This window comes from Triticum urartu, chromosome 3A (assembly GCF_056163025.1).
Source record: "Triticum urartu cultivar PI428250 chromosome 3A, HENAU_Tu73, whole genome shotgun sequence".
In the NCBI taxonomy this organism is placed as follows: domain Eukaryota; kingdom Viridiplantae; phylum Streptophyta; class Magnoliopsida; order Poales; family Poaceae; genus Triticum; species Triticum urartu.
In genome coordinates this window covers 62,177,198-62,204,376 of record NC_141875.1, presented here as the reverse complement: position 1 = coordinate 62,204,376, position 27,179 = coordinate 62,177,198, and the positions used below count along the sequence as shown (strand labels likewise).

Genomic DNA, 27,179 nt, shown 5'->3' with positions numbered 1-27,179 from the left:
AAAAAGACTTGTAATTAGAAACGGAGGGAGTATATACGAGTACATAACAGGCCAAAATTGTGTTCTAAAGTACACAACTTGTCAAAAACTCACTGCATATCTCATTTATAATATTTTATAAAGAAAAAAAATCAACTTTGTAGTTATAATCAAATTGCAATGAACTTAAACACAAATAATCAAATTCCTCCCGGAGGACTCTTCCTCTCCGACTTGTGTTTGTACATGAATCCAGCTCCGACCAGGACCCGATTCTCCTCCTTATTCTCCCCCTCTAATCTAAATCGAAATAAATACCCTCTGTTGTCTGTGTGATATATCCAGATCCACCATGTCGCTCAAGGGCTACCACGAAGCCTCACTGCATCCGCCGGCCGCGTACGATGCGGCGGCGGCGGCGGCGGCGACGGCGGCGGCCGAGTGGGACTGGGGGGAAGCCCTCCTCGATAGATCCGCCTACATGGTCGACAAGAAAGACCACAAGAAAAACCATACCTCCGCCTGCCATCGATTCCGGAGGAGCCTGCACGACTGGGAGGTGGAGGTGGAGGTGGAGGTGGAGATGCAGGTCAGCCTGTTCATGGCGCCGCCGCCTCGCGTCTCCTACTTCTGCTGCTCCGCCAGCTGCACCGACGACGGCGACGACCACGGGGAACAGGAAGGCGCCCCCCGCCTGTTCGTCCGCGAGCCTTGGATGATCGCCACGGAGGGTGACCTTGCCCTCTTCACTCTCTGCCACGGCCACAATCGTGCCTTCTACAGCGAAAGCAGCAACTACGACTACTTCCTCTACCAGGCAGCAGCCTCGCTGGCGGGGTCGCCGGAGCTCACCCGGCTCCCGCGACCCCAACCCGACATGCTGCCAGCTTTCGGAAGTCGCTGCTTCCCTACCGGCAGTATCGGTGTCGTGCGTTACCGCAGCAACATCCCCGAGGATGATGATGCCTACAGGATCGCGGCGCTCGCCTACGACTACTTCGACCCCAGCCATTCCGGATACTACCTCTGCACCTACGACTCCAAGGACCCTCGGTGGAGACGCACGCCCGCTGCCTCTCCACACCCACCACCGCCTGACGACTTTCTGTCCAGCAAGGTCATCACCATCCGCCGCTCCGGCTCCGGCTCCCCCCGTGGCATCATGGGCTGGGTCGACCTCTGGAGTGGCATGCTCCTCTGCGACGTGCTCGCTGCCACCGATGACACCCTCTGCACCCCGCTCCCGCTCCACTATCTCACCCTTCCAGAGCCGAGGCAGCTGCGAACTGAGCTCCCTCTTGCCACAGACATTGGATACCACTTTCGGGACATCGCCCTAGCCAATGACTCCGGCATCATCAGGTTCGTCGACCTTCAGGTCCACGCCGAACCCAGCCCGCGCTCACAAACTCCTAGTGGCTGGACGCTGGTCACGTGGACCTTGGAGGGGCTCAATGGCGGTCTGGACGCCCTGTTTTTCCGGCAGGAGCACGAGATCCATTCCCGAGATATCTACGGCTACAACCTGCCCCAGTCTCTCTTTGTGTCCAACCCCATCCTCAGCTCCCACAGAGATGGCGTCCTCTACCTCTTACCAATGCCAGCAGCGAAAACACCAACACCAGGATGTCGAAGGTGATTGCTCTTGACCTCAACCAGAAGACGCTGCTGGACGTGCAGGACTTCGACATGCAAAGACCCAGCCCCTACATGGCCACCACCATCTCCAGCTATCTCATGCCAGCTGCTGCAGGTACTGTACCATCGCCTCCCCTCCCTGTTAATGATAACATATGGTCGATCAATATGTATTGCTCAAATTCATTTGAGATCGATGTATACCATGGCATGAGCCTAGTTTAATCTTATCATCTGAGGTCAATCGATATGTTGGTTAATGAAGTAGTACAAGTTCATATATGAATTGAAAACCGACCGACCGACGCCTTTAACTTGGTGACAACAAGATTTCCTTCCTGTTGGCAAATTTCTTTATCTTAACATGCCTGCATGTTCATTCCAGAACTAGCTAGAATTTGTCGTTGTAGACTTTTATCTTATGGCTTTGTTAGTTGTGATTTTATTTTAATAAATGAGAAGGGCAAGGATTTATTTTCAACAAAAAAATCTGTTCTTTTTATGTGCAGTTTCAAAGGAGAAGGAGAATATGAAACGGCGTGCGCCAATGTCTATGGGATCGGCTCGCAAGAAGCAGCCTGCCATCGCTAACCCAGCAGCGGTAGGAGGAAAGGGGAGTATTTAACCAAAAACTACCACATTTACCGAAAACGTGACAGAAAACTACCACTCTACGTTTTTGTGCGAAAAACTACCAAATTTTTCCTAAGCCGTGGCAAAAAACTACCAACTCGTGTAATCGCTCGCTTCGCCCGCGCTAACCCCTATTCTGACCGGTTGGGCCCGCCAACAGTTGCCACGCGGGCTAACTAACGCCCGGCGCGCGCGGACGGCCGTTAACGGCCCGTCCCCTGTCGGAACGGCCGCTGTCGGTCGGGTCAATAAGTGAGAGCGAGCGAGCTCAGCCACTCGCTCATTCTCTTCCTCTCCCCTCTCACTCGTCCTCACTCGTCCTCATCCTCTCCCCTCTCCCTGGTGCTCTGAGCTAGGTCAGCCTGTCGCCGTCGCCGCCGCGGCCATTGCTGCCGGTAGAAGTTGAGGATGCCATCCTGGAATGACGAGGAGAGCTCGGACGAGGACATCAACATGGTTTCAATGGATCCTCAGCTCTTTGTAAGTGCATAATGGTGGAACAGAGTTAGGGTTAGGGTTAGTTCATCCAAGTTGGAGATTCCAAGTTGCTTTAGGTTGATTCGAAGTTTCTTTTGCAGGAAACCCCTGACAGTGTGGTGGAACCATCTTTCTGTGGTTCTTACACTGAATCTGAGCCGACGTGCATGATGCATCATCAGAGGCCGAAGAAGATGGTGGCTTTTGAAGGTGCTTTGACTGGGAGGCGATTCCTGGGTTGTCCTGTGCAACAGGTATTAAATCTTGTTTTGCTGGTGGAGATGTGTGATGTGCTTTGCTGCTGGAGATGTGTGGTGCAGCATGTGGTGCAGAGATGTGTGATGTGCAGAGATGTGTGTTGTAGTTAACTGAATTCAATACATGACTGAACCTTAGAACACCTACATGCAGAGATCTTTAGTGTACTGTGAACTGAATGTATTAGTTAGGTGTTTACTGAATATAGCTGTTACCTAAAAAAGAACAGAGTTAAATGAATTTATATCTACTGCTAAATATAGCTGTTAACTGAATTTATGTCTGATGCTAATTCAGAGAGCATATTGATGTAGGTGTGAACTTGTTATCCGTACTAAGTTTGTTACTAAGTGATTTGTGCTTAATTATAAATAATTGCTTCTGTAGGATGTAGGTGTGAACTGTGGGGTTGTGGATTGGGTGGATGGTCCTTGGCCAGAGATTCTACAAAGGTGCCTAACAAGGATTTGGGACATGTACCATGAGCAGAACTTGGGGAGGGTGAAGGACAAACAAGCCCATGAGAAAGAGGTGGCCAAGCTACAGAAGGAAATTGATTTCCTGTCAAACAACTACAGCCAGTTGGTGGGAGATGTATCCAAGCTATTTGACTATCAAGATGGCAAGATGTCTCATGACATGGACTTTACCAGTCAGGCAATCAATGATCTAAATGCAAAGAAGAAACAACTTGAGGATCAAGCAAAGATTGAGATAAGTATGGAAAAGATGAAGCTTGCCAAGGAGCAAAGGTGCATTCTTCAAAGCCAAGCAGATATCATTCAGAACATGAGGAAGGCCATGAAGGAAGTGGAGGGGGACAGGGACCTACTTAAGAAATAGAAGAAGAAGCTGGAGTATCTGATTGCTGATCTGGTCAATGCTGGGCATACCAGCAAAGATAAGCTGGAGAGGATCAAGGCAATTATGAATGAGTGAAGTGCTTGGTGTGTGGGTTAAGTAATTAGCAGGCCTATATATATAGCTGGCCTTGGAATGTCATGCATGTTAGGTGTATATTTTGGGAAAGTTTTATGTGCTTTCAGAATGGTATGAGGGAGGGAGGTACTCTTATGGTTTAAGAACTAGTTGGTTTTATCTATGATGTAAAGACTTTTATGTTAAGACCTACTATGCTAAGTGAGTACTCATGCTAAGTTAATTAAGTAAGAATGTTTTATCTATGATGAGTCTGTTTTACTCTGCATATATCATGTGTGGATAACTGACAGTAGTGACATAGTTGGAAGTAGAAAGCAGCAAGTAACATATATAGCAGAGTGCAAGTAGCTTAGATAGTCTGACAAATAACTTAACATATGTAGCAAGTAGCAACTAACATATATAGATAATCTGACATAGATAGATAGTACTACCATTCATAGTCTAACATAGATAGCAAGTAGATAGTGCTGACGAAACTGAACCTAGGAACTTACTGAACTTATGAAAGTTCAGGACTGATGAAACTGAATTTTTTTGCACTGAACTAACTGAAGGCAGCACTTCACTCCTCCTTCAGCATCTTCAGGCGCTGGGAGCGGCACACTGCAGTCACGGCCGCCCTCTTCTTCTTGCCCGGCGCCGTCTCCACCACATCTTCCTCGCCGCCATCTTGTTCTTGCTTCACCACGACGCCGTCTGGGAGATCGACCTCCGGCAGCGCATCCACGTGGATTGGGAGGTTCTTGTCCCCCTCCACGGCGTCGAGGACGGGAGCCAGCTGCTGCACTTCAGGCTCGTCGTCGGAGAGGACGACGACCTCATCCACCTCGTCAGATTCGTCAGACGACTCGGCCTCATCATCTTCACTGGACTCGTCGTCAGAGGACTCGTCGTCTGAAGACTCGCCGTCAGAGTCGTCAGAGGGGCCAAGGACCCATGGATTGCGCCTGTCCCAGTAGGCGTTGTTGATTGGGGCTGGGAGCGCGAGGACGGCGTCGGTGACGTGGTCCGCGGCGGCCGGCGGCGTGGTGGATGAGCGGTACATCCACCATCGGGCGCGTTGCCTGGGGTTGGGGGAGCGCTGCACCTCGCGCATCGCCCACAGCAGAAGGGACGGCGGCGGGATGGTGCGGCCGGCAGGGAAGGCGCGCTGCTTTTCAGCAGCTGTCATCACCTTCACGAGGCCGCGGGCGTGGTTCCTCATCATCGCTAGACTGGGGAACCAGCGCGCGATCTCCCTGTACTGCGCACGCATCTCCTGGTTGTTGCCGGCGAGAGCTTCGATGGCCAGCTGCCAGTCCATGGCGACGGCGGTGGCGGTGGTTGTCGGCGGCGATTTCGACAGGAGAGAGGGGGAAGCGGAGTGGGCGGTGCGAGCGGCGAGTGGGCGAGTGAGCAGAGAGCGTGGTGGGTGGACACGTAATAAACTCGTAGAATCCGAAACGGCTGGGTTTAGTCAACGCACGCTCACCACGATGGCGGCTGCAGCGCACGCTGAACAGACGACGTGGTGGGCAACATATAATAAGTTTGGCCGATGTTATGCAAACAAATCACTAGCACTAGCCCATTGGTATTGGACGCATGATTACAACCAACTGGTCTTGGGTTCGAGCCCAGGCCAGACATTTTTTGTGCATATTTTTTTTTCTAAAATGAATTTGGCAGTCACTTCTGAACTGTAGAAAGGGCAAAGTAAAACAAAAAAACAAATTAAAACATGCACCTAAACTGCACAAATGGCAAAGTAAAACAAATAAAACAAACTTAACCCATACATTCAACATTGCACATTGCACACAAGTTCACATGTCTGAATTTAAGCAGTCTAGTAGCAGAGCACAAACTTAGTACCATACAATCAAACTAAGTAGCAGAACACATTGCCACAAATTTAAGCAGTCTAGTAGCAGAGTTTCAATGGTTTCCACTAGCACTAAAATATAGTGCAAACTTGCTAGGGGGTTTCCTCTTCCTCTTGCCTGCTAATATCCTTGGTTCTGCAGTGGATGCTCTTGGTGCATTGAATGTTCTTGTTGATGCTGATCCTCTTGGAGCTCTTGTTGATGCTGATCCTGTTGGAGGTGCTGGTGAAGACCTGGCTGCTCCTGCAGAAACAGTTGATGCTGAAGCTCTCTTATCTACTGCTGTTTTTCTGTTCCTCACTGCTTTAGGAGGTGGAGTATATGAGGCTGGCCTCTGTGAAGTTTGGTGTTGATGTGGTGGTTCTGGAGGTGGGTGACTAGCACTAGAGGAACCCCTAAAAATTTCTCTATTCTCCTGCATGACAGAATTAAGATAGTTAGTACATAATTAAACAACTATTAACTAAACAAAGAATGCAACATTTTTAAATGACCTGGTGTAAGTTCTTTCTCATCTGAAGACTTGGGTTTAGAGCTTTCCCACAGTAAGTAAATCTATGGCCCTGTAGACCACAATTGCGGCATGTAATTGTTCCCATCCTCCTTGTGTCTTTTGGTGCAGGCACCTCAAACTGGCCCTTTCTCCTAGCTGTTTGTTTCTTCCCTGCTTTTTCTTTGAACACTGGTGGCTCAGTATCCTGAGTATGGGTGTCAGGCCAGAATCCAGGACCAGGGACAGGGTACACTATGTCTTTGTATGCTTCAATATATAGTGGTTTTTTGAAAAATTCATGCACATAGTCCTCTGGGTGCATGTGAATCTTGCTCATTGCTGCTATTGCATGACTGCATGTCACACCTGTCATGTCCCACCTCCTACAATCACATGAGTTAGTAGTTAGGTTGACACAGTACTGATTTTCCTTACTAGACACTTGCCAAATGTCAGGACCAACCTTATGTGCCTCACAAAATTTGGCATACTTCTTATTCTCCTCTAGTTTCTCTGAATAGTTGGGTGTGATCATCCACCTGCTGTTCTCTGTTTTTTCCCTGGTCTTCTACCTTTTGATCATTTTCTTAGTCCTTATTCCTTCAAACATAATTCTAATTGGTTTGGCCCTAACATCAAGGATCATTTTGTTGAAAACCTCACTCAGGTTGTTCACAACAAGATCAGTTTTGCAATTGTAATCCATTGAAGACCTACACCAAGTCTCCTTTGGAATTTTTGAAAGCCACTTCCAGGCATCCTCACACTCTGCTTTAAGCTCTGCCATTGCTAATTCATGGCCATGTTTGGTGAATGAGTAGCTAGCCTTATCTACTAGCTTTTTTAGTTCTGCTCCTCTGAAACCAGCTGACTGAAAATTTGCATAGATGTGCCTGAGGCAGTATCTCTGAGGGGAATCAGGGAACACCTCATTTATAGCCTTAAGAAGACCCTGATTGTAAATTAATAACCATGGTCATGAACAAAAACAAATAAAGCCGGTAATAACTATATTTATGTGAACTACTGGCTAAGATAGGTTGCATACCTTTTGCCTGTCAGAAATAATGGTGTAGGTTCCAAATTTGCTTCCACTTCCAATGCAACATCTTAGCTGGGTTAAGAACCATGTCCAACTTTCTGAATCTTCCTTATCAACCACACCAAAGGCTATGGGGTAGATGTTGTTGCCATCTCTTCCTGTGGCTGCAAGAATTTGCTGTCCAGTGGTTAGCTTGATGAAGCAACCATCAAGCCCTGCATCCATACCCAAATTAGCTACCAAAAAATTACAACAAGATATTTTGAACAAAATGCAGTTATATATTTACCTATAAATGGCCTGCAACCATTAAGAAATCCTTGCTTTGATGCATGCAAGCAGTAGAACATGTATTTAAATCTAGGAGTTGGGGCAGGGTTTTTTGGGTCCTCAAATGTTGTAACTACACACCTGCTACCAGGGTTTGTGTCAAGAACTGCTTGTAGGTAGTCCCTCAGTCTATAGTACTGCTCCTTCTGGTCACCCTGTACAACCTTAATAGCCTTCCTCCTTGCCCTATAGGCCACACTCTTTGATACATCAACTGAAAACTTGACTTTGCTGTTTTTAATAAGTGAATCCACAGGTGCTCTAGGATCTGCTCTAAGAGATGGCTCAACTTCTTTAGAAAGCCACTTAGTAGTAACTTTTGTGTTCTTTGCTGATACTGGACAAGTGTGCTCCATGTTACACTTCTTAATGCAAAATGTTCTTTCATGAGCTATCCTGGAGGCACAGATGTAAAATTCACATCCATGCTCTCTCTGTGAACACCAAACAATAATTCTTGTTGGAGTGTTCCTGTGGTAGTGAAAAGACCTCAAAGTCCTTATATGAAAATCTCTTAATGCTTCTCTGAACTGGTAAACAGAATCAAAACACAAGCTCTTGCACAAGAGTAAATGTGAATTGGGAATTGAAGGGTCAAAATATACTCTTTCCTTCATCTTTTTCTTACTACTCTTTGTCTTTGCCTTCTTCATGATGTATGGTAGTTCAACTTCATCTTCTTCTTCCTCATCACTTATGCCTGGATCACCAGCAAAACAAAACTCATCTGCTTCAGGAAACCAATCTTCAAAACGTTTTTTCTCTACCTCATTGTGACATCTGCTAGTTGGCCCAGGGTTCTTCACATGTTTCACAATAGCAGTACTTTGCAATGGTGTTTCCTCTTCATAGGCACACTCTATTTCCATTTGTTGAACAGCTTCAGCACTACCATCTGAATGAACTGAATCATCAGAACAAAATTCAGACACTTCAGTGTCTCCTTCAAAGTGGTTCAAATCTGCCTCTCTTTGAATCCTGCTCCTCTCAAGCTGAGCCTTTCTATCATCTATCTCATTCTGAAATTCAGATTGCTCCACAACCTTTTGCACACAGCAACTCTCTTGAGTGTTCATGTAATTCTGAATAGCCTGTGTACTTATTGCAGGTTCAACATCTCTCACAACCCTTATGTTCACAACATTGACATGATTAAAAAACTCCAACATTTTATGAACACTAGATTCATTACCTAAATACTTTACTCTTTCAGATCCAATTTCCTCCTCCTTCACATAGTACATGTAATCACTCTGCCCATACCCTTCACTAGCAATGAGTGATTGTAGAGTAACAAAAGATATATCTGACTCATATATAACCCTTTTCACAGGGTTTCTTCCTTCTAAATGAAACCATATCTCCCACTTCTTGTCAGCAAAAGTGCAGAAATAGGTGCTCATGAATTCAATTGAAAATGACAGAGCTACAAGTGCAATACAGTTTACTACACATGTCCAACAAGCTCTAACAAACACATATTACTAATTTGCCAGATTGAAGCAGCTAACCAATTCATGAGCAGCTAACCTGTTTGGCAGATTGAAGCAGCTAACCTAGCAGATGATATTTTCCATACCTGCAACCCATTGGCGATGACTGGGCGAGCTGTGCCTCCTGCTACTGCGAGCCGGCCTGCGTCGAGAAGCTGGTGCTCCCCAACCAATTGTCGACTGAGCCCGCAGCGTCCAAACTTGTGCCACCGCCGCCTGCGTCGCCGCCGCCGCCGCCACCACCCATATCGCCGACGCCCCCCTCCGGAACCGCCGCCGCCATCGTCGCCGCCGCCGCCACCTAGTTCAGAGAGAGGGAGAGGACGGAGAGAGTGCAGTGAGAGGGAAAAGGGTTAGATCTTGACCCGCACCCGACCGACAGCGGCCGTTCCGACAGGGGACGGGCCGTTAACGGCCGTCCGCGCGCGCCGGGCATCAGTTAGCCCGCGTGGCAACTGTTGGCGGGCCCAACCGGTCAGAATAGGGGTTAGCGCGGGCGAAGCGAGCGATTACGCGAGTTGGTAGTTTTTTGCCACGGCTTAGGAAAAAATTGGTAGTTTTTCGCACAAAAACGTAGAGTGGTAGTTTTCTGTCACGTTTCCGGCAAATGTGGTAGTTTTTGGTTAAATACTCAGGAAAGGGTGATGTCGGGGATGCAATGGACTTGTCACAGTAGGTGGTTTGTTTGGGTACATAGTGCCTGCCTCTTGGAGCTTAAGATGAGATGACCTATAAGGTTACCATCATGGATTCTTTGCTCTCACTAGTTTCAAACCATGCCATCCCACCATCGGAGGAAGTAGTATGAATCAGAAATTTTATTTATTAAGGTTATGATGGAGGTTAATTTAGGAGACGATTATTATTATTTAGAGCTCCCTTCAGGTGCCTGTTAATTTGCTTACTGTTATTATTGTGCTCTAGGTAGCTAGTAGTACAAGATGATGTCCCTGGATGGTTTGTAATCCCCTCCCTAATTGTTTTGCTTGACTTTCTATTATTGTTAAGGGTTTTATGGATGTCTCGGCTGCGTTTTGACCTTACTTATTATGTTAACTAGTGTAGTAGTTGTTGGGCCACTTGTATATGTGGCTCGGTAGTGATCTCTACACTGTGCAAAGTGTCAATCTTGTCAATATGAAGATCCGATTATGGCATTCACGCATCATATATACATACTGGTCACTTGCGAGCAACTTCAAAATGGGTCGTTATACCTTCTTCAATTCTTGCACACAGAAGCTTGGTGAATTGTACAGGCCCCCCAAAATTCCTATGTGCTATCAAAGCATATATTTTTCTCTTCAAATGAGTTAACAGAAATACCTGATGCACTTTCATATATACAGTAAAAAAAACCAGAAGAGATGCACGATACGATGAATTTGTACAGTATGGCTCGTTTGATGGCTGTGTGCATCTTAGCTATTATGAAGCAAGTGTCACTCTTTATGTTTTGTATCCGCTCCATGCTACATTTCGAGTTAATAAAATCATCCTTTGTCGGAAAAATAGCACTAACAGAAGAGCCGGTATAGGACAAAGAGCTGGCTCACTTGCTCCAAACCTCCCTTGTGTTAATTAACGGTGTCTCATGGCTCGTGTGATGCGTGCGACTATTAATTAAAACCAGCAAATAACCTACTACTACTACTAACACAGCTTTCATGGTGATTTCGGGCTACTATCATAGTATCATATTGCGTCCAGCCAAAGCACAGCGGCGCTGGTTTCTAGGGGCGTTGAGTCAGATCTGTTTCTCCATTATACTGTATTGAAATTGAATTGAAGAGAAAGAGAAAGCAGGGCCATCTACCTAACGACAACGACAGATTCCTTCTTTTAATAAAGAGACTAATGATCCTTTAGCTACAACTGGGCCGCGTTTGATGCGTCCTGCTCCTACCCAACAGCTTAGCTAGGCGAGGCGAGGAGGAGAGAATGAAACATATGAGCCATGGCTTGGCACTGGGAGTGGGCTTTCTCCTCCTCCTCATCGTCGCCGTCACCGCACAAAGTGAGAAGAACAAGACCACTGTGGTGAGCCATCTCCCTGGCTTCCATGGGCCTCTTCCCTTCTCCCTGGAGACAGGGTATGTGCAAGTGGACGATAGCAATGGCGTCCGCCTCTTCTACTACTTCGTTCAGTCGGAGAGGAGCCCCGCGGAGGACCCCGTCTTGCTCTGGCTCACCGGCGGCCCCGGGTGCTCCGCCTTCTCCGGCCTTGTCTACGAGATCGGTAACTATTTGCTTAACCATTCTCCATTTTCATCATCATGTTGTGACTAATATGCTTAACCATTTTACTTGTTGGTTGCTGCTGCTGCTGCTGCTGCAGGTCCTCTCAGCTTTCAGCCTGCAGATTCTTACACCGGTGGTCCGCCAGAGCTGGTGTACAGACCGGATTCTTGGACCAAGGCTAGTATATGTTCCTCTTCTGCCAGCCACCAATTCATCATGTAAGCATAATCGCATCTTCTAATCATGCTTCTGTCCACTCACCAACAGGTTGCCAATGTAATCTTTCTGGATTCCCCCGTTGGAGCTGGCTTTTCATACTCTGCAACAGACCAAGGGTACAAGTCCTGCGACACCCAAGCCGTTGACCAAATTGTCATCTTCCTTACCAAGGTCCGTCCAGTCACATACAGTATTTATCATGTTCCGTCTTATCACTCATAATTAGGTTTGTTTCTTATAATACTACTATTCTACGCACCACTACTTCTGAAACTTCCCATCTTCACGGATTTCCCATTACTTTTACATGCTGTGCTACATGCACATAATATTTTGAAGAAAAAAAATTCTGGAACACGCACGAGGGTGCGTATCATCTATTAAAAAAAGGGAAAGGGGAGAAAAATCCCCTCCAGTTAGCAGTAATTACAATATTTTGAATTCATATTTTTTAGCTAATTATTCTGAATTCTTATTATCATTATTTTCTCCATCTGCAGTGGTATGAGGATCATCCACAGTTCTTACTGAATCCACTTTTCATTGCCGGAGATTCGTATTCTGGCTTAATTGCGCCACCGCTAACCTTTCAAATTGCTAAGGGTACATAGAAATTTCCTTCTTGTTCCTTATTACAAATATTCCGCTCATCCTACAAAATTGAGAACTTTGGCATGAAATACTCCCTCTGTATCAAAATGTAAGGCGTTTTTGAGTCTCAATCTAAACCCAAAAAACGTCTTCCAGTTTGATACATAGGGAGTGCAACATATCTCTACTCAAATAATCCTTGACTTTAGTGTTGAACCCTCAGTGTTGTGCTTTAAATTACCTATCCCGTGCCTCTTTTCCAGGTATAGAAATGGGTTACAAGCCACTTCTTAATCTGAAGGTCAGACAACCTTTCTTTACTTTTGGAACAATTAACACATGATGTCTTTGTGTTGCTTTCTAAGTAGCGGCTAATGTTTCAACATGTGTATTGCTTCAGGGTTACATCATAGGCAACCCATTAACGGATCACAAGTTCGATTTGCCAGCCAGAGTCCCATATGCCCATAGGATGGGTCTCATATCTGACGAACAATATGAGGTGGTAGAGGGAATCACATCCTTTCTTTCTCATAGTATTGAGTTGCGTTATTTCACTTATTTGTGATGATTAAAATGTCTGTTTGCTCAACTTCAGATATACAGGGAAAGTTGCGGTGTGGACACCGGTATGAACCGAAACATACAATGCAAAAATTGCCATGATGCAATAGATAAGGTACGATAACTAGGAAATGTAGGGAAATGAAGGAAGCCCTTTTGTCTGAATTATTGATGATGCTTTTCCTACCAAGTGTAGTGTTTGAAGGGCATAAACATACATCACATCCTAGAACCCGAATGTTCTGCCGAATACAATGGAAATTCAGATAGCGGCAGGACGTTGCTTGACTTTGGTAGCGCGGAGCTTGGCTTGTCAGATATTTCTTCGGAGTGCAGAGTTAGTGACAAAGAAACCTACCTTAAATTCCTTAAGATTGTGCTCTTTGCTAATTTTAATGAACATATCTATATTTTCTGCATGCAGGAGAAAGGATATAGCATGTCTGGCATCTGGGCAAACAACATGGCAGTGAGAAAGGCTCTGGGTGTTCACAAGGGAACGGTTCCTGTGTGGCTGAGGTGCAACCATGGCACGCCATACACCACCGACATCAGGAGCAGCGTGGAGTATCACCGGAGCCTGACCAGCAAAGGCTACCGGAGCCTAATCTATAGCGGCGACCACGACATGACCGTGCCTTTCATCGGCACCCAGGCGTGGATCCGCTTTCTCGGCTTCGCCGTCGTCGATGAATGGAGGCCATGGTATGCCACCGGCCAAGTTGCTGGGTGAGTACGTTTGAGCCACTACCAGTGAAATCCAGTTGTTTTCCCCATCAGCTTGGGGAAACTTTAACATTCTTGATTTTTGACGCCGTTGATTGAGCTGCATTTTATGTGTGTGCAGGTTTACAACGTTGTACGCTAACAACCTCACTTTTGCGACAATCAAGGTACGTGAAGGGACTGCTAGTTTGATGTATTGACACTATTTGTTAATTTGCTACTCTATTTGTTTGTCATGCCAAGCAAGTGTTTCTTTGTTTAATCAGGGTGGTGGTCACACTGCTCCAGAGTACAGGCCCAAGGAATGCTTGGCCATGGTCGATAGGTGGCTCTCCGGCCGTCCTCTCTAACTCGACTTCTCACGCGCATCACATGTGCTTTCTCTACGCACACAAGGATTTTCGATTCGGGAATACTATTCTATCGGCTGTAACCTCCTACTGTTAAGTTTGTCAATGTATAGCGTGACATGGTACATATAACATTTGCATGTTCATCATCGTCAAGGCAATACAAGTGTGATGATCCAGCCGATGCATCGATGGATGCATGCAACCTTCTATTATTGCATAGTTTTGAAAAATCCAACATCACAAAAGGGAGAATAAAAGGAACAAAAGCTATCACAAGGCTGAGAACAACAATGAGCGGCCATCTCCCATTGGTTGCACCTAGAGTTCATGGACACTCGGTCCTCCTCCCACCGAACATAGTACCACATGCTGACATGCAAAGCCAATTAAAGTTCGGGTTCCAACAACTGCACAAAAATAACACCACGGTAGTTCTGCTGAAAACAGCGTCAGTCCGGATTAGTTCTAATCAAATCATATCAAAATCATATATAAATATTGTAAACATGGCATGAATACTTTATAAATTATAGATACGTTGGAAGCATATCATCACACAACCTTTCTTTACTCTTGGAACAATTAACACAGGTTGTCTTAGTGTTGCCTTCTAAGTAGCTGCTAATGTTTCAACATATATATTGCTTCAGGGTTACATCATAGGCAACCCATTAACGGATCACAAGTTCGATTTGCCAGCCAGAGTCCCATATGCCCATAGGATGGGCCTCATATCTGATGAACAATATGAGGTGGTACAGGGAATCACATCCTTTCCTTGAGTTATTTCACTCATTTGTGATGATTAAAATTTCTATTTTGCTCAACTTCAGACATACAGGGAAAGTTGTGGTGCGGGCACCAGTATGAACTGAAACATACAATGCAAGAATTATGACACCGTATGCAAATGTGACACGTCCGGCCAGTTATCAACTTAAAAAAAACTTATTTTCTGAATTTTTTCTGAATTTTTTTAATTCAAATGTGTTACTATTTTTTCAATAAAAGTTTGAATTTTTTTAAAAATGTCTGCATTCAAAATTCGGTTTGTTGCCTTGCAGGGACGCAACTTCCTTTTGTTATTTTATTTTTATCTCTTGATAGACAAGTTGATTTTTCTTGTCCAGTAAGTATACGACTTAGAAACCAAGTCGGATTGAGATTGTGATCACGACGCAGTACCGCCTCTGGTCCTAATATATATACTGCTACTGGTTGCGGCCAAAGACACATCGAAAACACCTAGTGTTTTACTTCATCTCAAAACTTGTGCTGCCATCGTAGTCTACTTCATCCCTAACGCTGGTGTGCATCGGCGTGCGGGAGAGCGGGTCTTTGAAACCGTTCGTCCTTTCGATCCTGCACAGGGAGAGGACGAATTAGGTTTTTGGGAAGCGCTCTGCGCGACTGCTCAAGTTCATCATCATGGGTCGTCTTCTGTTCAAGTCGAGCGGTGCTACTCATTGACGTCTTCATCGCCGTCAACAAATCGTCACCAACATCGTCATCATCACCGTTGCTTCTTCAGCAACTAACAAATAGTACGTCCTACGTGTTCTGTTCATGTCTCTCCCCGTAACTTGCTACTTAATGTGTGATGCTGATGTGCATGTTTAGTTGTTCATCTAGTTTGCCAGATTGTTGCATTCTAGTCTTTGTTTTAGTCATGAATTATTTACTGAATTAATCGTGAACTTGTCTAATATTCCAACATAGCTTTGTCAAACATGGTCGAAAGAGCATCAATGGCAAAGTTAAAATGGCAAAGAGGGGACAACGGGTCACCTTATAGCAACCCTCTTTTCTTTGAAAGAAGTGACCAACATCGTCGTTGATCAAAATGGCAGTCTGGCCCCCGCTTCGAACCCCTTTCGAATCTCATGAAGGAAAGCCCGGTTGAGCCGATCGTAGGAGCAAAACAGCGTGGAAAGAAAATCTCCTCTCTACAGTCGCTTCCACTCCGCATCCCTCTCTATCGCAATCTCAACGTCAACCTCCACCTCGCAGACACAGTTTCTTCCTGTCATCACACTCCTACACCACAAGATACAGAGCAGCTCCTCTGTAGAAAAACAGGAACAGAGCGCGGTCCTCCACAGCTCCGCTCCGCTCCCTCCGGCCGCACCACAACAAACCAATGGGCGCCGTCTCGGCGACGGCGGACGTCGTGGTGGCGCTCTTCTCGCTGATCATGGCGGTGGCGGCCCCGCTGTTCGACTCTCAGGTCGTGCTCCCGCGCGACCTCTACCCGGCGCCGCTCGTGGACATCCACCGGTGGTTCGCCGTCGCGTTCGGGCACTACCTCGTCGCCGACCCGCCGCCTTTCTTCCTCGGCCTCGTCTGGCTCGACCTGGCCTTGCTGTGGCCCGTCTGCGTCGCCAACCTCTACGGCATCCTCGCGCGCCGCCGCTGGTCGGCCACCACCTCGCTCATGGCGGGGGTCTACATGCTCACCTACTTGGTACGTACCCGTCTTGGTCCTGCGTTTGCCCTTTCTTCTTGCTTTGCTTCAAGATCCATACAGGCGAAGTGATAGCTTCTTTCTCCGTTGACCAAGCGACAAGCATTTCATACAAGAAAAATCTTGATTGCTGCGCTGCCTTGGTGGTGGAAGTTTGTGGAGGAGAGTTTTTTTAGTGAAATGATTGATAATGTGATTCGATAATTCCTTGAGCAAATTTCACCGCCAGTTGTTGGTTCTGCCGACACTCGACTTGAGCAAATGACTTTATCCTCTTGCCTTCTCGCGGAGAGTGAATTACAAAAACATCGACATTGAAGGCTAGATTTACAGAAACCACAAGTCTAATTTTGTAGGCTTCTCTGACCGCCACCGCCGCCGCCACTCTAGGGCATCATGGCGACGCGGCGGCGGTGGCGGTCGGAGATGTGACAGGGTTCGACGGCGGCGAACGAGTGGGAGCAGAGAGCGCGAGAGAATGAGGGTTGGGGGTGGGCCTGTAACGATTCGAGGAAGGGACCGGTAGAAGAGGGTACCGGCTCGAGCAGGCCCGGGCACGGCTCAGACGGATGAACAGTGCCGCCACGTCGACAAAAGCGGGCCTACCTGTCATAATCTCACTTAAAACGCCCGAACTGAGCAACTAGTGTTTTCTGCAAAAAAATTAGCCTGGAAGTTAGTGTTTTGGGGCACAAAATTGTAGACTTGTGGTTTCTACAAACCTAGCCTTCATTGTCGATATTTTTTATAATTCACACTCTCGCGGAAGATCTTTCTCGATTCGTTTCTAATGGTGACCGCAATTGTTTCAGTCCGCCATACTCGGCGACATGTTGGGCTCAGGAAAAGCAACGCTGAGGCTGCTTCAGCTGTATGTTCCGTTCATCGTGGTTGCTGTAATTGCAGTTTTGCGTGGTCTCTGCTCATGGTCAGCGCCGTTAGCTGCTGCAACATCGGTTGCATCTTCAGCTCAGAAGAAGAAAGCCGAGATTAAATTTGTGTTTATCACATTTTAGAAAGAAAGTAATCAAGTTCCATTCGATGTAAATGTGCAAGTACTTGTTCAATGACTGGTGTATCTTTTCTTTCATTATTAAGCATTAGCACCGTAAAAGTCATCCCCCGTCGCGACGGCCACACGACGACGCTTGCAGCGACGTCCCGCCACCACCATCAACAGCGCGAAGGGATGCCATGGCCCGCATGACAATGTTTTTCTTAAACACAGTAGCCCGCATCACAATGTTGAAAGGATGGGGCTGCCAGGCTCGGGCAGGCCACCAACGACCAAAGATGCTACATCTACGGGACGTAGGAAGGGTTAACTAAGGGCATGTATAATGGTGTTATTTTTGGAGTGCTATGTAGGATAAATAATGAGGTGGAGAAGAGAGAACTCATAAGAGAAGACTTGTCTTCTCTTATTTAAGATAAGATTATCACAATATGTCTCATCACATTTTTAGGAATTGCTAATTATTGAAGATAAAGCTAAGAGATGACCCATTGTAGACATTTTTCTTTGTCATATCTAAATTACATGCAAAACTTAAGATAAGACTATCTTATTAACCATTGTACATGCCCTAAACTCTCTCCCCCCTTTCACGGGGGCGGGCCCCTCTCTCTCGCAATCTCCAATCAACAACTCACACGTTACATATTTACGTTAATTACGTAACTAGAATCATGTAGGTGTAGCATTACTCACCAACGACTCATGCATGCACAGCACAATAGCAAAGGATGTGTTTGGTACATGTGAAAAAAATAGACGATGTGTTTTTTTAATGAAAAAGATCGGAGTTATCAATTCACCGGAAGTACAAAGCATCTCAAACACACACAAAAAAAATACATCAAGATTCCGAAACCACCGATGTGTTTGGTAGCATTATCAACCTAGTATATATGTTCTCCTAGACATACTAGGTGTAGACATGTTAAGTACATGCAACTGTTATTATTTAGTAGCGGTGTATGCTTTGAGACAAGCTGAGTTGAGACATTTGTTTGGTCGCTTGCATTGTGATTAGACATGCTTTAAACTAAGACTGTGTTGGTAGGATGTAACTTATCCAGATGTGGTTACCTTCTTTTAAGGTGGTGAGGATACTATGACAATTACAAATAGACAACATTTTTATTGAATCGTTATAAATAAAATTGGGTTCATATTTTATTATACTAGATGATACCACGCGCATTGCTACGGGAATTGGTTGCAAAATATTTTAATTAGATTATATTGTGTGGGATATAAATATTTAGATAAATAGCACATGAACCAAAATTAAAAATACATAACACTTATTATATTTGATTATGTACATTGGTAAAATGTTTATTGAATATAAGTAGAGTAATAGAATGAAAAATATTTTCTCATGCATGGTCGCATGTGGTGGTGGATCTTTTTCCCATGCATAGTTGCATGTTAAGGTGGGCCTTATCCCATCTATAATTGTAAGATGATGTGACATTCTTGCATGTTGAGATAAATAAGTTAGTGAAGATCACTCTCTTAGGTATATAGGATACGTAAATATATATAAGGACATTTCAACATGGGTTTTTTGGGCTAAACTCAATATAGTTGAGGATGCCCTATGCAAACTATCAAACAATGAAAAGTGGATCAAATAGGAAACATGCAGGCAACCGAACACACCCTAAATTGTGTAAGGCTACAAACATGTCGAGTTTGAGTGAGTTGAACTAGGCTCAGCTTAACGTATACTAAAATTTGAGCAAGCTCAAATGAAGTGAATCTCAAGGTCGAGTTGTAGAAAATCACTTATGCTTTGCTTATAACGATCTTGAGCTAGTTCCGAGCTAAATAAAAAGATTCTTTTAATAATATAAGTCAAATTTTTAAACAAGATAGGCCACAACACGAGAAAAGAAACCACTATAATATCATCCAATCAAAACAATTATAATATAAACTATTTCAACGTAGTTTGACTTATTCTCCCCCAATTGGAGACAAATATTTAATACACTAATATTTAATAGCAAGAATTCGTGGATGATTTAGCAAAAGAAGAAAATCACTTAAACTTTTGTCAAATATAACATGATATTGAACACACGGCTGGCCACGTAGCATGCCCTAAATTTTCTTCATGCTTAAGTAAGCATCCATGCTCACTAGTAGATAAAAGAGAGAAAATCACACAATGATCATATTTTCTGTTAATATGTATCATGATTATTTAATATAATTATATTTATATCAAGCTTCAAGTTAAAATCGAGCGTGCCAGTGTTAACTAAAGATCAGCTCGTTTCTAGATCAAGGTACATAAAATGCTCATATTCAACTCTTTTTTCGACCTGATCTTAAGTCGAACCCAAATTCGATCTCAAACGACAAATGAGCCTCGCTTTTTGCAGCCTTATATGCGCGTGAGGGTCACACATGATCACCTTTATTCTACCTTCCTAGGCATCACTAAGTTTTTTTTCCCTCCTTTCCCAGAATTCGGCACATGTAAAACGGAGAAGTACAATAACCCAGAGAAACGAGTTAATTCCGGATGTGGTTCGAAGACCAAACGGGAGCGCAACACGGAGAAGAAGCGCTTTAAGATTCGCGCCAGCACGATAAGCGCCCGCCCACCCGCCCAAAAATCCCCTGTTCTGTTCCAACGCCGGAGGCCCAGCTCGTCTCCGAGGCGAATTCGCGCAGCGGACGCCGCGATTCCGATCACCGCCGACGCCGCCGCGCTCGCCGGAGAGCCATGTCTCGGTCCATGAGCCTCAACATGAGGTCGGCCTCGCGCCGCGACCTGCCGCCTCCCCAGAAGGTGAGGGATCCCCCCGCCCCGCCTCCCCGTTCCCCGCCCCCCCTCTGCTTCCGCCCGCACTCGCGCGCGCCTGCGTCTGTGTGTGCGTGCGCGCATTGGGACGATAGCGTGCGGGCGTGTTGAGCGATTCGCGAATTGGATCTCGGTTTGCGGCGCCGCACCCGCGCCGTGGAGGAGCTGCCTCCCGTTGTATAATTTGTTCGAATTAGGGTTCAAGCAGCGATCCGTGCTCAATTTATCGGTTGCGCGAGAGGGTGAAATTAGTTCGGTGGAATCGCTTGGCTGCATAGGGCCGGCTTGTTGGATAGTTTCTCATCAGTTTCGTAATCATGCGTTGTGTTTTTCAGACAATCGAAAGGTTTGAGAAGATGGTGGAAGGGGGAAGTTACTACGAGGCCCAACAAATGTACAAATCTACCAGTGCAAGGTATTCAATTTAATGGAAGCAGCGGTAGCTGGCTCCCTTCAGGCCTTCAGCCGTTCACTATTTAAAGTTTCAACCATATTAACATATTCCAACAGAAACCAACCATTACCTTTTCGCGTTATTTTAATAAGATCAACTATATGAGTTCAGTGTGAGACATCATTGGATTAACTATGTGCGTTCAGTGTGAGACATCATTGTTGTGCTTAGTTTGTGTGTAACTATGGCAGACTGGCAACAGATGCAACATCTTAAAATAAGCTCATGCCAGGACATACTTACTTGAAGAAAATAAAATTAAGTCAATGACCAGGATCTTTGCATGTGGATATAATCCTAATATGAATACTAGAGTTATGTTCGAGATGACAATGGCCATAGTTATTCACACAGAATGTGCATGTATGTTTTAGGCTGAGTGCAAAATGAGTATTCCACAGAGTAATCACATAACTGTAGCTTCAGGATACATATTGTGTTAAAAATTAACAAAAGCAATTTCGTGCTTGTGTCTGTTGATCAAGGACCAAACATCAAGTCGCTGTTTTGACTTATTTTTTGGTCATTACATTCAGATACATTACTTGTCAAAGGTATTCGGAAGGCTTGGACATCCTTCAGTCAGGAGCTACAATCCAGTTGAAGCATGGACAGGTTAACTCTTTGCCTTATTGGCTTCTGCCGAATTAACAGTTGTTGTCCAAAGATGTTTATTAATTCATCTTTTCCTGTATGATATTACCCAACTGCACACATTCCCTTCTCAAATCCAGAGGCTGTACAATGAGCAAAAAACAACCTGAAAGCTGTCTTGGTTATTTTAAGGCATGGATTTTCTCCCTCCATAGCATTTCTCTGTAGTAATAGGGTAGAGCCATGAGGAACCAATCAATAGTCCCCCCCCCCCCCCCCTTTTCTTTTTTGCTGCTGGATGTGCGTGCGTGCATGTGTGTGTGCTGTGCTGTGTGTGTGTGGGGGGGGGGGGGTGGGGGGGTGGGGGGGTGCTAGGTTACTGTTCTAGTATGTTGTACTTGTAGTCTATAAAATATTTAAATTAACTAATGTACTACTTCAATTATTTCTTTTCTTTCTTATTGGTCAAAGAGCTCGGCTTTAGTCTAGTGGTTACCAATTTCAGATAACTTGCGGTGCTGAACTCGCTGTGCTGTTCGTGGACACTCTTGTCAAAGGGCAATGTCCTTATAATGAAGAAACTTTTGGTAAGCTTATTGTTTTACATTTGATTTTTGGGACATATTTGCAGTGCATCTTTTGTAATCCTCCTATCGCGTCAATAGTGTCACTAGTTTGCATTCAGAAAATAATATTTCTTCCTTTTTGTGTCTCTACTAAATCAGCCTTGTGAACCATTCTCTCTCTTTTTCTTTTGTATTTTTTAAATGCTGTCATGTTGTAAATTTGGGCATTAGATGTCACTTCAGTGATTGTATAACTCTATTGCATCAACTACAGATCGTGTCAGAAAGATATACGAGGCGTTCCCCAGGATAAATATGCCCCATTTCCTTGGAGATGATTATGACGATGATGGGCAGAAATTATCCGAAGCTATTTCTGCTGCAAAAGTGCGTTCTGAAGGTTGTTCATCATTTCTAAGAGCAGCTCTCAGGTAAGGTATATCGATTTCAATAAATCCAAGTAAATCACAAGTGCTGTCCTTCCAACCATCGAACTTCATCCAAACCAGTAGTGTTTTTCAGTGGAAATATATCCGGTAGTCTAATACATCAAATTGTTGAACAGTACAAATAACTTGACCTGCAGTTATGAATTCTGGTTTTGAGCATTAGTGACTAATGGGCTTAACATGATAGGAACATGCATCGTTCTGAACATCTGGTTCCTTTCGATTTCTTCTCAGTGTGTCCCCAAACTCTGGATGCCGATTGCCATGAGACATATTTATTTTGTTTACTCTGTTACCAGAGGAGGTGTTTTTCTTCTCCCTTTTCTGGCTGTTATGCACTAATAATGTATCATCCTGTTATTAAGGTGGTCTGCGGAGTTTGGGACATCAAGAAACGGATCTCCTGATCTGCATGTTATGTTGGGCGAATACATTTATTCCGAATCTCCAGAAACGGTACTGTCCATGATTCTGTGTCTTACTGTGAATATCTTCTGCTCTCTACATTCTTGAATCGCAACATTTGAGGAATTTGCATGTCAACCAAGTCATGCCTAGGAAAGACCGTATTAATCCTCTTCACTAGGCCATTTATTTGCTCTTAGATGATGTATGTTCCTCTAGTCCTAGATGGTGCAAGGCTATCTCCAAATTGTAGGATGGCATGCATGCAGTAAATTATATCTACTCCCTCCGTTCCTAAATATAAGTCTTTTTAGACATTTCAAATAGACTACAACATACGGATGTATGTAGACATATTTTAGAGTGTACATTCACTCATTTTGCTCCGTATGTAGTCACTTGTTGAAATATCTAAAAAGACTTATATTTAGGAACGGAGGGAGTAGAAGGCAAGTGAAAGAGCATTGTAGAGCTATGATTTTTATTTGTCATTGATGCTGTTACTATTTTTACTACTTCGGTAATTATGCTTACAGTTTAACCTGGAGTGACCTTGACTGCAGGACATGACTAAAGTATCAAGTCATTTTGTGCGCGGTAACGATCCTAAAAAATTTGCTTCTATGCTGGTAAACTTTATGGGCAAGGTAATTGTTGTTCTAAACAGTAGGTATTACAAATGATGCTTGGTAATTAGTGAATTCTGTTTGAATGATATATTTGTTTCTTTGAGAGATAGCAAAAGTTTATACCCTACCAAAATATTTCCAACGTCTTTCACAAACATAGTAATTTTATTACTTCTTCTGTACAATAAGGTCACTTTCAAGCTATCGCCTGAGTTTTTTATCCATGACATTCTCCAAAACCGTTTAACTTGAATCCTCTTTTTCCAACACCATGAATATATCCCCTGGTTCGTTTTACATGTTCTTTTGACTGTTGAAATAGTTCATTTCATTGCTGTTCACATGGATGCCATGTGTGTGGGGACCCATCTGTCGGTCTCCAAGGTCATCCCCCCTCTGTTTAGATTGCTGGGAAGGAGAAATACAAGTGAATCTGTTAGAGAGATGTTGTAACCGCACAACTTTTTTAGGGCCAGTTCTGTTGCTGGCTTCTAGAATAAGCTGGTATAAGCTGCCCCCTAACCAGCTTATTCTAGAAGCCCAACCAAATTTATTTTTTTAGAAGCCTATTAATTAAGACTTGACTAAAGGCTTCTAAAAATATATTTTTGGTTGGCCTTCTAGAATAAGTTGGGTAGGGGGCAGCTTATTCTAGAAGCCCAAAAAAGGCACCAAAAGAACTGGCCCTTAATGTTTTACCTGCTTGCTGGTTTCCATGCTGGCGTCCACCTAAGCGTGAAACGGAGGTTAAAGCAACCAAACCAACAAATGGGATTTACATGACATAGAAGGATATAGGATCCAAATTAAACAGTTTTGGAGAATCGGTTTGAAAATCAGACTGAGGATTGAAAAACTGATGGTTTCCTTAATGCTGCTTAGTATAGTTAGCAATTGCTCGATATGATTAGTAAATCCATGTTCTCCACAACAATTTGCTTTGTACAGTGGCTTTACTAATGTATGGGTTGTAGGTCATCTTTCGTCAAAATATGAAAATATGGAAACAGAACACAAGCACAAGCTTGTTAAATCACTGTCTTATACCCCAATTTGTTTGTGGGTTGGATCCGTGTTCATTATTCATGCCCAACTTTTGTTAGGTGTTAAGTGGATTCATATATGCTCTTGACATTGTGTGATATAGAATCATTGTGTGATATAGAATCATATTGATCTTTTTTCTTCCTTTCTGTACAGTGCTACCCTGGTGAAGATGATACTGCAATTGCACGCAGTGTCCTAATGTAAGATTTTATTCCTTTCTTTCTTGTTTGCTCTGGAGATGTTATGTGCTAAGGACTAATGTAGGGTAGGATAGTTGGGATAGAGGAGAAGCAATTGGTAGATGGAACAAGAGGAAGGGTGAATCGGTTGAGATAGCGGTTGGTAGATGGAGATGTGTGAGAGAGGTTTAGTTTAATGTTTGCTTGTAATTGAAAAACGGGATGCAGCAGCCCATTATATAGATGGGTCTCGCCCAAGCAATTTGTAACGTCCCTTCCAAAAAAGTGTCAACGAATCTATAGTTCAATACAAATACCAAGCTAGTAATATCTTCAGTTTGCCTACAAGATAATCTTTCTCTTTACCATGACCCAAAGTCATGACATGAGAGATCATCCCCTGTAAGTTGTATGAGAGGAAAGTCTGATACCATTGAAAAGGGGTGCACTTCGCACTGTAGAAACCGATGTGAAGGAATTGTGTAGTTTTTGTTTCATTTACAACGATAGATACACGTCAGTTAGCAGTGTGCTAGGGACGCGTGCAATATGATATACTGCCTCAACACAATATCCTCTATGTGATCACACTGAAATGCATACAGAAGAACACTTTAACACTGTAAAGTAAATGTCGTCTCATTGTTGGGATAGAATTTTACTGGGATTTTGGGGATGGAGATGTCGGGTTTTCTAATATGTTGTTCTTTCTTAAAGGTATCTATCACTAGGGAATCTCAGAGACGCAAATTTACTTATGGATGGGATGAAGGAGCAGCTAAAATCTGCTGACATGGAACTTCCAAAAACAGCTTTAATTGAGTTTATCAAGTATCTTCTTCAAACGTGAGTCTCTCATATTTTTCTGGCTTGCATTGTATTTCGGGTGTCCTTTCCACGTCTGCATATTTGTTCCACGATGTTCTCATACACCGCATGCAGATTTTGTGAAATAACGCTGCAGTTTGCATGATAGTTCTCAGACGTCAGCTACACGTGTTTTTATAGTTCTATCACTAGAAAGATAAAATTACTTTCTGTAGGTATTACGAATGCTCCTGTCTTACCAATATATTCAAATGCCCATGTCAGAAATGACTGATATCATATTTTAACAGTTTCTCACGTTCTTGATTTGTAACCATATGTAAATCAAGATCAACTTTCTTTTCCTATCTTATACATGAAATAACAAGCTATTTTATCATTCTTTTCTTTTGTTATGGCCTTATGGGCATTACTAACTAGATGTTGTTTACAGGCTTGAAAGAGATGCTTACCCTCTTTTTAGGACACTTCGACAAAAGTACAGCGCAAGTACAGATCGAGACTCTGTATTTGAGGAGGTATGGCCCTCTATCGAAATTTTGTAGCTCTATAACAAGAGTTCTGTTTTTCAAAAATAAATAAATATATTGTTACGAAACAATGTGAATCCATGAAAGATGTTTTTAGATAATTTGGAAATCGCTGTGAGACATGTTCAACATAACATATCTCCACAAACTTTTGGCCTTGTTTACCAGCTTTCCATCTGGAAACCGATGAATTGCTCACAAAGGACCACTTGTTAATAAAAATGGGTGAAAAACCCCATGTCGTGTTGTTGCTTAATGTTGGAGACCACCTGTTCTTACAAAAATAAGGAATGCAAACCGATGAATTGCTCACAAAGGACCACTTGTTAATAAAAAAGGGTGAAAAAACCCATGTCGTGTTGTTGCTTAATGTTGGAGACCACCTGTTCTTACAAAAATAAGGAATGCAAACCGAAATAGACCTCATGACGGTATGGTTACGCTTTGCAGTTATTGGATGAAATAGCTGCAAAATTTTATGGCGTACGGCAACAGAATCCTCTGGAAGGACTTTTCGGTGAAATGTTCAAGGTAAACACTTTCTTCTATTGACTTCATGGTGGTCGCTATATCGAATTGCTTCCTTTTAAAGTCTGCCAAATTAGCTGGTTTTTGCTCTAACCAGTTCCATGTGCTATTTTATTTATATTGATAATATCTTCCTCATTACTGCTCACATTCTATATTTGTGCAGGTGTAATTGACTTGAAACGAACTTTATCATCATGTCCTTGCCTTCAATGCAATGATTGGTTTTCAGCTAAAAAAAGGCATCCATTGGCCAAAATAATACATTTGTGGGAGATCAAGTGGGTCACCCAGGAAAAACGCACAGGAAGTGCTTTGTTGGAGCTTCCTCAGTCATAGTCAACGGAGTTAGTATATTTAACATCAAACTACATGAAGATGGGCCGCTGATCTGTTGTAAAATCGTTCTATTGGTTTTGATGTTTTTCTTTTCTTCTCCTAAAGGTTTTGATGTTTTCCAGCAGTGTAACAGAATTTCCCTTTGCAGATTATTGTAAGATGATACGGCATTTTGTTATCCTTTTTTCCCCATTCTGTGCTAAATTTGTTTTGACGGTTTAAGCAAAGATATCAGGTGCTATAATTCCACTTTTCGGGAACCATGGCAGTCCTGCATTAAACCGGTTTATTTTCTTTCAATCAGTTGGGTTTTGCAAATTTGAGGTATACAATTCAGAAAAAAAGGAGAACATTGAGAATTTTAAAAATTGAGCATAATGAATGACTGTACATTAGAGCATCTCCATTAGATGATGTAGATGTAAAAATATTAGAATTTTACATTTCCAAGGCATAAAAATGCTGCTTAAACAGATGATGTAGGTGCAATTTTTTT

General features: G+C 43.7%; 5 protein-coding genes and 1 pseudogene across 7 annotated transcripts; 5 read left to right on the top strand and 1 right to left on the bottom strand.

Moving 5' to 3' along the window:
- Window positions 1-225: 225 nt before the first annotated feature.
- Window positions 226-2,555, top strand: LOC147978555 (uncharacterized; annotated as a pseudogene). The gene is made up of 2 exons (XR_015599598.1): window positions 226-1,732; window positions 2,127-2,555. The product of XR_015599598.1 is annotated as an uncharacterized LOC147978555 (transcript).
- Window positions 2,556-2,577: 22 nt separating this feature from the next.
- LOC125547947 (uncharacterized) lies at window positions 2,578-4,036 on the top strand. Its single transcript, XM_048711675.2, has 3 exons — window positions 2,578-2,730; window positions 2,829-2,981; window positions 3,373-4,036. The coding sequence occupies exons 1-3, from the start codon at window positions 2,659-2,661 to the stop codon at window positions 3,826-3,828; spliced, it is 681 nt and encodes a 226-aa protein (XP_048567632.2). The 5' UTR covers window positions 2,578-2,658; the 3' UTR covers window positions 3,829-4,036.
- A 3,282-nt stretch (window positions 4,037-7,318) lies between these two features.
- LOC147978554 (uncharacterized) lies at window positions 7,319-8,313 on the bottom strand. The gene is made up of 2 exons (XM_087546376.1): window positions 7,620-8,313; window positions 7,319-7,545 (listed from the first exon to the last, which is right to left on the bottom strand). Exons 1-2 carry the CDS (start codon window positions 8,311-8,313, stop codon window positions 7,319-7,321), a joined length of 921 nt encoding a protein of 306 aa, XP_087402502.1.
- A 2,719-nt stretch (window positions 8,314-11,032) lies between these two features.
- Window positions 11,033-14,023, top strand: LOC125542840 (serine carboxypeptidase-like 17). The gene is made up of 11 exons (XM_048706064.2): window positions 11,033-11,392; window positions 11,492-11,571; window positions 11,662-11,784; window positions 12,114-12,216; window positions 12,468-12,505; window positions 12,605-12,706; window positions 12,803-12,883; window positions 12,965-13,105; window positions 13,193-13,497; window positions 13,616-13,661; window positions 13,761-14,023. The coding sequence occupies exons 1-11, from the start codon at window positions 11,095-11,097 to the stop codon at window positions 13,842-13,844; spliced, it is 1,401 nt and encodes a 466-aa protein (XP_048562021.1). The 5' UTR covers window positions 11,033-11,094; the 3' UTR covers window positions 13,845-14,023.
- Window positions 14,024-15,754: 1,731 nt separating this feature from the next.
- On the top strand, window positions 15,755-17,378 carry LOC125542841 (uncharacterized). Of its 2 annotated transcripts, XM_087516629.1 has the most exons (3): window positions 15,755-16,311; window positions 17,124-17,182; window positions 17,245-17,378. In XM_087516629.1, the coding sequence occupies exons 1-3, from the start codon at window positions 15,988-15,990 to the stop codon at window positions 17,303-17,305; spliced, it is 444 nt and encodes a 147-aa protein (XP_087372755.1). In that variant the 5' UTR covers window positions 15,755-15,987; the 3' UTR covers window positions 17,306-17,378. The 2 variants fall into 2 exon arrangements, with proteins under 2 accessions (XP_087372755.1, XP_048562023.2); XM_048706066.2 differs by having other exon boundaries at window positions 15,786-16,311; window positions 17,124-17,378.
- Window positions 17,379-19,932: 2,554 nt separating this feature from the next.
- LOC125542858 (golgi-to-ER traffic-like protein) lies at window positions 19,933-26,946 on the top strand. The gene is made up of 12 exons (XM_048706085.2): window positions 19,933-20,123; window positions 20,471-20,550; window positions 21,126-21,204; window positions 21,689-21,770; window positions 22,024-22,180; window positions 22,564-22,654; window positions 23,167-23,250; window positions 24,433-24,479; window positions 25,176-25,304; window positions 25,720-25,804; window positions 26,267-26,347; window positions 26,511-26,946. Exons 1-12 carry the CDS (start codon window positions 20,058-20,060, stop codon window positions 26,514-26,516), a joined length of 987 nt encoding a protein of 328 aa, XP_048562042.2. The 5' UTR covers window positions 19,933-20,057; the 3' UTR covers window positions 26,517-26,946.
- Window positions 26,947-27,179: the final 233 nt, after the last annotated feature.